The 9,423-nt window shown below is 47.5% G+C and overlaps 2 protein-coding genes across 5 annotated transcripts in view; one reads left to right on the forward strand and one right to left on the reverse strand.

Moving 5' to 3' along the window:
- Nucleotides 1-653: 653 nt before the first annotated feature.
- On the reverse strand, nucleotides 654-5,857 carry zgc:113223 (uncharacterized protein LOC541424 homolog). Its single transcript, XM_062396277.1, has 8 exons — nucleotides 5,737-5,857; nucleotides 5,022-5,079; nucleotides 4,425-4,549; nucleotides 4,145-4,219; nucleotides 3,866-3,961; nucleotides 3,669-3,797; nucleotides 2,684-2,845; nucleotides 654-1,216 (listed from the first exon to the last, which is right to left on the reverse strand). The coding sequence occupies exons 1-8, from the start codon at nucleotides 5,791-5,793 to the stop codon at nucleotides 1,070-1,072; spliced, it is 849 nt and encodes a 282-aa protein (XP_062252261.1). The 5' UTR covers nucleotides 5,794-5,857; the 3' UTR covers nucleotides 654-1,069.
- A 33-nt stretch (nucleotides 5,858-5,890) lies between these two features.
- Nucleotides 5,891-9,423, forward strand: part of reep6 (receptor accessory protein 6) — an 8,135-nt gene continuing 4,602 nt past the window's right edge. For 2 of the 4 annotated variants that reach the window (XM_062396280.1, XM_062396278.1), the window contains exons 1-2: nucleotides 6,329-6,620; nucleotides 8,630-8,723. In XM_062396280.1, the coding sequence (XP_062252264.1) occupies nucleotides 6,488-6,620; nucleotides 8,630-8,723 (227 nt within the window). In that variant the 5' untranslated portion in view covers nucleotides 6,329-6,487. Of the gene's footprint in view, nucleotides 6,022-6,328; nucleotides 6,621-8,002; nucleotides 8,118-8,629; nucleotides 8,724-9,423 lie in introns of those variants that run through there. The other 2 variants (XM_062396279.1, XM_062396281.1) reach the window with 2 other exon arrangements.

The raw sequence follows: 9,423 nt of genomic DNA on the forward strand, positions 1-9,423 counted from the left end.
TTCTTCCACAGCTGCATTAGTTTGAGACTAAATGTTTATGAACGTTGATCCAGATCCATCCGGTCAGCTGGCGGTCTCCAGGTTCTCTGACCCTCGGACCACCATCCTAAAAAGATGGTTTCATGTCTGATCAGTTCAGGAAGTGAGTCGAAAAACAACTGAAACAAACCAGAACGTTAGATCTTGAATGAAAACACGAGGATGTGAACACGTGGAGCTGAACTAGAGTGACATCATCTCTGCTGCTATTTTGACCCTCACGCAGCCGGCAGCCATTAATCCAATCAGGTGAGCGTGAGGCAGCTGCTGCTGATCTGCTCCTCAGATTAACATGGAGGGACAGCAGGTTCCTGAGGGCCACACTGCACTGGGCTTAACAATAAGAAATCACAATGAAAGACAGGGGCCCGCACACAGGGGCCCTCACACAGGGCACACAGGGGCCCTCACACAGGGCACACAGGGGCCCGCACACAGGGGCCCAATATTCTTTAAATGAAGGAGGCATGTTGCTGTTGCAGCCGGTGAGTCAGAAGCTTTTCATCTCGAGATGATTCAAACGTTCACATCTTCTCAAGATGAGAATCAAGGTGAAGCTGAAGGATGTTTCAGGAGTATCTGTGGTGTGCAGTTCACAAAGCAGCCTCTAGGGGTCACCAGCAGAACAGGAAGTCACCAGGTTTTATTGTTTAAATCAGGAATAAAGATTTCACAGTTCCAAGAGGAAGTGAATTCACCAAGAGAACAAAGCTTGAATATAGAAAATACACATATGTTGTTGTTCACATTACATTCCTCTACAACAGATTTTTGAAATATAAAAATATATATTTTATAAGCAACAAGTAAAAGTCGTTTGAGTGCTAATGATATAAAAACTTATTCTAATAAGTGATGTGACATAAAGACATAAAGAGGATTTCACATGAGGTAGATCATCCTGCTGATATGTGGAGCCTCAGATTCACAGTGTAAACGCTCCGTCCACATTCTGATGTCCTCATTAAACATGTTTCTATTGATTATTGATCCGTCACCACAACAAATCCACATCCGTCACAACTTGACTCTACTCGTCCTCGTCGAAGTTTGCGAACGCAGGAAACCAGAGACTTTCCTTCCTCTCCGAGCGGCTCCTCGCTGCGCTCTCTCTCTGCCGCCCTCTGGCTTTCTTGATCCAGGAGGTCTGAGCAGCAGCGAGACCGATCATGCAGACCTGCAGGAGAACCAGAGCTTCAGAGACCAGAGCCTCAGAGACCAGAGCTTCAGAGACCAGAGCTTCAGAGACCTGCTACCGTCCACCCACACCACAACCTGTCAACACACCTGGAGACTCGCATCTTATCACCTTGCTGGTTCATCAGAGCTCCATTATCATTGTGAGGAGTGGTCTTACCTCTGTGGTCTAACCTCTGTGGTCTAACCTCTGTGGTCTAACCTCTATGGTCTAACTCCTGAGGTCTAACCTCTGTGGTCTAACTCCTGAGGTCTAACCTATGTGGTCTAACCTCTGTGGTCTAGCCCCTTTGGTCTAACCTCTGAGGACTAACCTCTGTCGTCTAACCTCTATGGTCTAACTCCTGAGGTCTAACCTCTATGGTCTAACTCCTGAGGTCTAACCTCTCAGGTCTAACTCCTGAGGTCTTACCTCTGTGGTCTAACTCCTGTGGACTAACTCCTGTGGTCTAACCTCTGTGGTCTAACTCCTGAGGTCTAACCTCTGTGGTCTAACCTCTGTGGTCTAACCCCTGTGATGTAACCCATGTGGTCTAACCTCTGTGGTCGAACCTCTGTGGTCTAGCCCCTTTGGTCTAACCTCTGAGGACTAACCTCTGTCGTCTACCCTCTGTGGTCTAACCCCTGTGGTCTAACCTCTGAGGATAACCCCTGTGATCTAACCCCTGAGGAATAACCCATGTGGTCTAACCTCTGTGGTCTAACCCCTGTGGTCTAACCTCTGAGGAATAACCCCTGTGATCTAACCCCTGAGGACTAACCCATGTGGTCTAACCTCTGTGGTCTACCCTCTGTGTTCTAACCTCTGAGGACTAACACATGTGGTCTAACCTCTGTGATGTAACCTATGTGGTCTAATCTCTGTGGTCTAAGCTCTGTGGTCTAGCCCCTTTGGTCTAACCTCTGAGGACTAACCTCTGTCGTCTACCCTCTGTGGTCTAACCTCTGTGGTCTAACCCATGTGGTCTACCCTCTGTGGTCTAGCCCCTTTGGTCTACCCTCTGTGGTCTAACCCCTTTGGTCTACCCTCTGTGGTCTAGCCCCTTTGGTCTACCCTCTGTGGTCTAACCCCTGTGGTCTACCCTCTGTGGTCTAACCCCTGTGGTCTACCCTCTGTGGCCTAACCCCTGTGGTCTAACCTCTGAGGAATAACCCCTGTGATCTAACCCCTGTGATCTAACCCCTGAGGAATAACACATGTGGCCTTACCCATGTGGTCTACCCTGTGTGGTCTAGCCCCTGTGGTCTACCCTCTGTGGTCTAACCCCTGTGGTCTAACCCATGTGGTCTAACCCATGTGGTCTACCCTCTGTGGTCTAACCCCTGTGATCTAACCCATGTGGTCTACCCTCTGTGGTCTAACCCCTGTGATCTAACCCCTGTGATCTAACCCCTGAGGAATAACCCATGTGGTCTAACCTCTGTGGTCTAGCCCCTGTGGTCTAACCTCGAGCAGCAGCAGACCAGCAGTCAGACCGGCCACCAGCAGCAGGTTCTTCTGGGTCCACCAGACGATTTTCTCTAAACAGCCGATGGTGAAAACGTCCTGAGCGGCAACAGGCTCCTCCTCCTTCTGCTTCTCGTAACCACACATGGTGTTCAGGATCGTCTGCAGGAGACACCGACACAGAGCTGAGCGTCTTCCCCACTTCCTGCCACTCGCTGGGATGGAGCTGGAACCAAACTGGAACCAAACTGGAACTAAACTGGAACTAAACTGGAACCAAACTGGAACCAAACTGGAACCAAACTGGAACTAAACTGGAACCAAACTGGAACTAAACTGGAACTAAACTGGAACCAAACTGGAACCAAACTGGAACCAAACTGGAACTAAACTGGAACCAAACTGGAACCAAACTGGAACCAAACTGGAACTAAACTGGAACCAAACTGGAACCAAACTGGAACCAAACTGGAACCAAACTGGAACTAAACTGGAACCAAACTGGAACTAAACTGGAATCAAACTGGAACTAAACTGGAACCAAACTGGAACCAAACTGGAACTAAACTGGAACTAAACTGGAACTAAACTGGAACCAAACTGGAACTAAACTGGAACTAAACTGGAACTAAACTGGAACCAAACTGGAACTAAACTGGAACCAAACTGCAACCAAACTGGAACCAAACTGGAACCAAACTGGAACTAAACTGGAACTAAACTGGAACCAAACTGGAACCAAACTGGAACCAAACTGGAACTAAACTGGAACTAAACTGGAACTAAACTGGAACCAAACTGGACTGTGTCAGTTTTTGTTAATAACAAAGCAGAGAGCAGGATGAACCCTTCAGATCTGTGAGTCCATTAATGTTCAAACCCTTCAGAGCAGATGAATCCTGAGGAGGTAGCCCTGGTTCATATTTGAACCGATAACTTCAGGTGAACAGATTTCAGATGTCACGGCGCCCTCCTCAGACCTGACCTGGTTCTGCAGGAGGATGCAGCAGGAGAAAGGAACTCCACAGGCCTCCAGGCTGGGGTTCGAGTCCGAACACTCGAAGTAGACGTTGCGGGACCAGTCCGTGTAGCCCTCCACGCCACAGCACTGAAACTGTAGAGAGAGCAGTCAGTGCCACAGCGCCCCCAGCTGACCAGCTGACGCTACTCCGCTTCCTGTACCTTCTTCTGGATGAAGTCGATGGCGTTCTCCAGGTCGCTGTCGTCCCTGTATCTGACGACGGCCTTCATCATCAGCCTCTCCGTCCTCTCCATCACCTGAACCACAGCCTCAGTGAGTCCGGACGTCTCTCAGGATCGAACACCTGCTGTGGTTACTCCAAGTGTAGCTCAATGCTAAGTCTGTGACTTGTATCAGAGTATTTCTACATTGTAGTATAATTACTTTTACTTAAGTAGCTCATCGGAGTATTACTGGCTGTTCCATCACAGCAGCGTTACCATGTCAGTGAAGCTGTATCCCACGACTCCAGCGGCGATCTGCAGGAGCAGGATGACCACCAGGATCCCCAGGAACTGCAGGAGGGAACGGTTACAACACCGACAACTACTTTCATCACGTGACATTTCATTTACTGAGCAGACCGTGGTGTCCAATGGTGGAAGGAACCATGTACGTTTACTCTAGTATGAAGTATTTTCTCTGGTTATAAACGCAGCTGCTTCAACAGCAGCTGAGTATTTTACTGAGTTGAATTGGTTTTTGACCCGAGTGTAATACCGTCTTCAGCAGACAGGTGGCGTTACGCAAGGACCCACAACACCCGAGGAACGTGATGAGGAACGTCACAGAGCCAACGACGATCAGGAGCAGAGCTGGATCTGCTGTGAGAGTGTCGACCACATCTACACACACACAGACACACACACAGACACACACACAGGCAGTGAATGTTGAAACATGCCAGATTATCTTTTTGTGACTCATCATCAGGAATGTTATCAGCAGATCTTTGATTTTAATAACACACACACACACGTACAGTTTTTCTCCAGCTGTCCTCACCTGTCTCCCACTGTATCCCCCTGTCTCCACCCGTCTCCCCCTGTCTCCACCCGTCTCCCAATGTCTAACCCTGTCTCCCACTGTCTAACCCCGTCTCCCACTGTCTAACCCTGTCTCCCCCTGTCTAACCCTGTCTCCCACTGTCTAACCCTGTCTCCTCCTGTCTCCACCCGTCTCCCCCTGTCTCCACCTGTCTCCCACTGTCTAACCCTGTCTCCTCCTGTCTCCACCTTTGAGTCTCATCCCCTCCGTCCTCTCTCAGCTCCTCAGAGGTTAAACCTGGTCTTATGTCTCGTCGTCCATGTGACCGACCTTTCTCCTTGGCGATCTTGGCGTAGATCCCCACGGCGATGAGGGCGGAGCTAACCACCTGCAGTCACACAGAAGCAAACGGACAGAAAGACATTTCAGTATAATAAGTTCTTTGATGATTGTTGTGATTGTTATTGATGACGTCATGGTGACGATCAGATATGTGTAATTCAGTTTTGACTCTTTCATACGAAGCAGATTTCATCATCATGACGTGAAGCTTCTCAGCAGAAGATCAGAAAACACCAGGAATCTTATTAATTCAGTTTGATTAACACGCTGCTCACTCCAGTCTAAACTCTTCAAACGATCTGTCATCACATTTTGACTTAGCAGAAAGTTAATGATATCTCTTTCTCTAATTTAGATTAATGCGTGCACACGGTTTGATCTGAATTCTTTTTTGCACTCGTACGGTAAGTGTGCTTTTAATCCCACACACTGTTTTATAAACTTGCATATAATCTCATCCATCCAAACCAAGACACACCTGGTGAAGGGGACAGGCGATGCTGGAGGTTCAGGTGTAAATAAAGAATCTGTGTAAACAACAACAGTCTGAAGACGAGTTGAAACCAGTTTCTGTGAATGTGTGAACAGACGAGTTCCAGTCCAACTCCCTGCTGTGTTCTCAGATCCTGGTGTTCTGGGGTCAGGTGCTGACCCTCGTGCCGTCAGGGCGGTGTGAGGTGGAGGTGTTTGGACGGAGACTCACCCAGAAGACGTAGCAGCAGACGAACAGCGTGTACTTGATTCCTCTGTATCCTCTCATCTCCTCTCAGCAGCTCCTTCCCTCACACTGAGGACACGTTCCATTCCTGCTAACACGACGGCAGGAATCAAACGTGTGGCGGCCTGCACCATGCATTCCTCCCCAGAGGCTCCGCCCTCTGCTGTCTTCTGATGAGGTTCAGGCCTCTTCACACCTGCTGGGTTTACAGAAGTCCTGTTAGCGCCGCCTGGAGGCTGCAGGGTGCATTACAGCCACAAGAAGAAGGAGGTAAACATAACCTCGTCGCTGTCAATCATCACCGCTCTGTTGTTATATTTTAAATAACTAAATAAAACCAAACTGATCAGAAACACCGGAACAAACATTTATTGAACGTCTACTCTGATATTTCAGTTTGGTCCATGTCCCATCTGCTAACATGGAGGAGGAGGGTTTATGAACTATACAGCAGCCAGACTCCAGGGGGCGATGAAGATTTGGCTTCACTCCTTGTCTCCTCCCTCTTTTCTCTAATCTCCTCCCTCTCTCCTGTTATCTCCTACCTTTCATCCTCTCTCCTCCCTCTCTCCTGTTATCTCCTCTCTCTCTTCGATTATCCCCTCCACCTCTCCTTCTCTCCTCCTCTCCTCCTCCCTCTCTTCCTGTTTTAAATCAGAGGATTACTTACTGTGCTGTATTCTGTCTGGCTGCTCTCCTATGAACCCTCAGCTGTTTGAGGACCTGATTGAGGACCATGGGCCTGCTGAACATGTTCTCTTCTATCAGAGAGCGAGCAGAGAAGTTCTTGAATGAGAAGAACACGTTGACAGACTTTCTGGGGAAATTGGAGGAGAAGACTGGGATAAAGAAGAAGCTCCTGGCAGCAGGTACATGAGTCGTTCTCCTGTTGTTCTGCTCCATGAGCAACATGTTGGATCTGTTGGTTCTGTTTGTCTGTAGCTGCCTGTTGCATGTGGATGGAAACTGAAGAGGATTCGCTTAATCCTCCGTTAACACCTCGGCTCATGTTCTGGAACTTTTCTGGGTCAGCATCTGTGCTGCAGCTTGTTCTCGAAGGGATCTGATGACTGTATGTTCTCACCTCTTCTGCTCTGAGGAGCTCTTTTAGCTTCTTGTAGCTTCTAGCTTTAGATTTTCAGAAGGTTTCCTCAAATCTGTCACTCGCACAACATTTACTGAAAAATCAGTAAACATTAGTAAACAGCTCCTGTCCACTAACAAACAGCAGAAGACAGTCAAGAGACAGAAGTTCTGACAGGTTCCTCACATGTTCTGCAGGTTCTCTACGTGAGAACAAATGTCTGAGTCAGTGACTCTGGACATGTTCTGGATCTTCTCCTGCAGCCTCCTGGTAACATGTGTGTAACATGTCAGAGTGAGTCCATGTGAGGAACCAGCAGGACGATGTGTGGAAGCTTCCCAGTGAGCGAGTGGACGTGTGGACGAGGTTTCTAACACGTGACGTGAAACCTGAAGAACACAGAGATCTCAGGATGAAGAAGAGGAGACGAAGACGTCAACTTGGAATTTATACGTCGTGTCCGGCCTCCTGCTGCTCTACAGGCTCCGCCCCTCGCCTGGATGTTCCCACATGTTCCTGTTGTTGTGAACGAGTCGGAACCGACAACCTGCTGCTTCACAAACACCAACTACACATCAGGTCCTGATGATAATTTACACAGTTCTTGTCTCAAAACAGTTTCAACAGCTGATGAACATGGAGGAACATCTAGCAGCTAAAGAGCCTGATGCTCCTCATGAAGCGGTGGAGACCAAACTCTGATGGAACCAGAGGAGACACTGGACTCAAACCCCTCAGGAACCATCGAGTTGATCTGTTACCGATGATGTGGAGATAAACAGCTGTTTGTCCAACAGTCTTTAAGAAAGATGTCAAACCTTATGATATTTATCTTCACATTGATAATCTGTCTAACATCAAAGCTTGAGACTGAGAAGGTATTTTCTCCTTAAGGTTCTGAACCCTCTTTCTGATCAGTTCTGATGGTCAGGGGACTGATCTCATGTTGTGACCTCAGCCTGGATACTGATAAGAGTTCCTGTGAAAATGTGTCTGTGGAAAGAGAAAAGACCTAAATTAAAGATGAAGACGATCTGATCGTCGTATTAACATGAGACTGAAACAGTTTCTGAGCAGGGAACAGCAGTCTATTCATGCAGTGCATCAGTAACACACACACACACACACACACACACTGTGAGGGGACATGATGTCAGTGTTGTGCCTGGTGCACACTGCTCCCCGGTGTGTGTGTCTGTGTCTGAGCTAAAGTTAAAGCAGATTATCGAGTCCGGCAGCCGAGCGGCCTCCATGAGGGAACAGCAACATAAGCTGATCAGAGGTAGGAAGCTTTTTACACCACTTCCTGTTTGAGTGTGAATCGGAGCAACTGTTGCTGGACAAAGATGAATTAAACCTTTGTCCTCTGTTTTAACATTTATACTAATAAAGATAAAAATCATAATAATAGACAATGATCTGATTATGTGTTTCAGATTTTACAAAAAGTAATGGTTATATCTTTCCAGACACTCTGTTCACATTCAGCCTGATTTTTACAGTATTTACATTTCATAATAATTCTGCTGTGTAGCATCCAGTGTTCACATCATGTGATCAATAACCAGACTGATCGGATCAGAAACACCTTTCAGATCCTGATGAGAAAAGTTTGAGAATTTTGGGGCCTGAAAACTGGATGAAAAACTTGATGTGATCTCCAGATGTTGTGAACCCACTTGTTTGACTTCCTGTCTCTATTATTAACTGATTACTCCTCTGATGTGTTGTCAGTGAATATGAAGTGTTTTGTCCACAGTGGACCTGACGTCTCGGCTCCTGTGTCTCATCCAGGTGCCGTCTCGCTGACTGGACTCTATCTGATGTACGGATATGGAGCCTCACTCGTCTGCAACCTGATTGGTTTTGTCTATCCAGCTTATTTTTCGTGAGTTGTTGTGTTTCCATCCTTTTCAGACATCATGACTCTGTCTTTACTACACTAAAGTGACGTAAAAGGCCTGACGGTCTCCTGACATGTTCCTGACGTGTCCCTGACGTGTCCCTGACATGTTCCTGACATGTTCCTGACGTGTTCCTGACATGTTCTAGACGTGTTCCTGACATGTTCCTGACGTGTTCCTGACGTGTCCCTGACATGTTCCTGACGTGTTCCTGACATGTTCTAGACATGTTCCTGACATGTTCCTGACGTGTTCCTGACATGTTCCTGACCGTCTCCTGACGTGTTCCTGACGTGTCCCTGACATGTTCCTGACATGTTCCTGACGTGTTCCTGACATGTTCTAGACGTGTTCCTGACATGTTCCTGACGTGTTCCTGACGTGTTCCTGACGTGTTCCTGACATGTTCCTGACATGTTCCTGACCTGTTCCTGACATGTTCTAGACGTGTTCCTGACATGTTCCTGACGTGTTCCTGACATGTTCCTGACGTGTTCCTGACATGTTCCTGACATGTTCCTGACCTGTTCCTTAATTGTTCCTAAATTGTTCCTGACGTGTACCTGACATGTTCCTGACATGTTCCTGACATGTTCCTGACCTGTTCCTTAAATGTTCCTAAATTGTTCCTGATGTTTTCCTGACGTGTTCCTGACGTGTTCCTGACATGTTCCTAAATTGTTC

This window comes from Platichthys flesus, chromosome 9 (genome assembly GCF_949316205.1).
Source record: "Platichthys flesus chromosome 9, fPlaFle2.1, whole genome shotgun sequence".
In the NCBI taxonomy this organism is placed as follows: Eukaryota; Metazoa; Chordata; class Actinopteri; order Pleuronectiformes; family Pleuronectidae; genus Platichthys; species Platichthys flesus.

What these genes read in the sequence shown, in the direction of transcription:
- zgc:113223 (XM_062396277.1), bottom strand. Translation starts at nt 5,793, where the DNA reads ATGAGAGGATACAGAGGAATCAAGTACACGCTGTTCGTCTGCTGCTAC. An exon ending in CAAGATCGCCAAGGAGAAAG is followed by an intron (nt 4,550 to 5,021) that starts GTCGGTCACATG and finishes GTGTGTGTGTAG; the next exon opens with ATGTGGTCGACACTCTCACA. An exon ending in GCATCCTCCTGCAGAACCAG is followed by an intron (nt 2,846 to 3,668) that starts GTCAGGTCTGAG and finishes TGTCTCCTGCAG; the next exon opens with ACGATCCTGAACACCATGTG.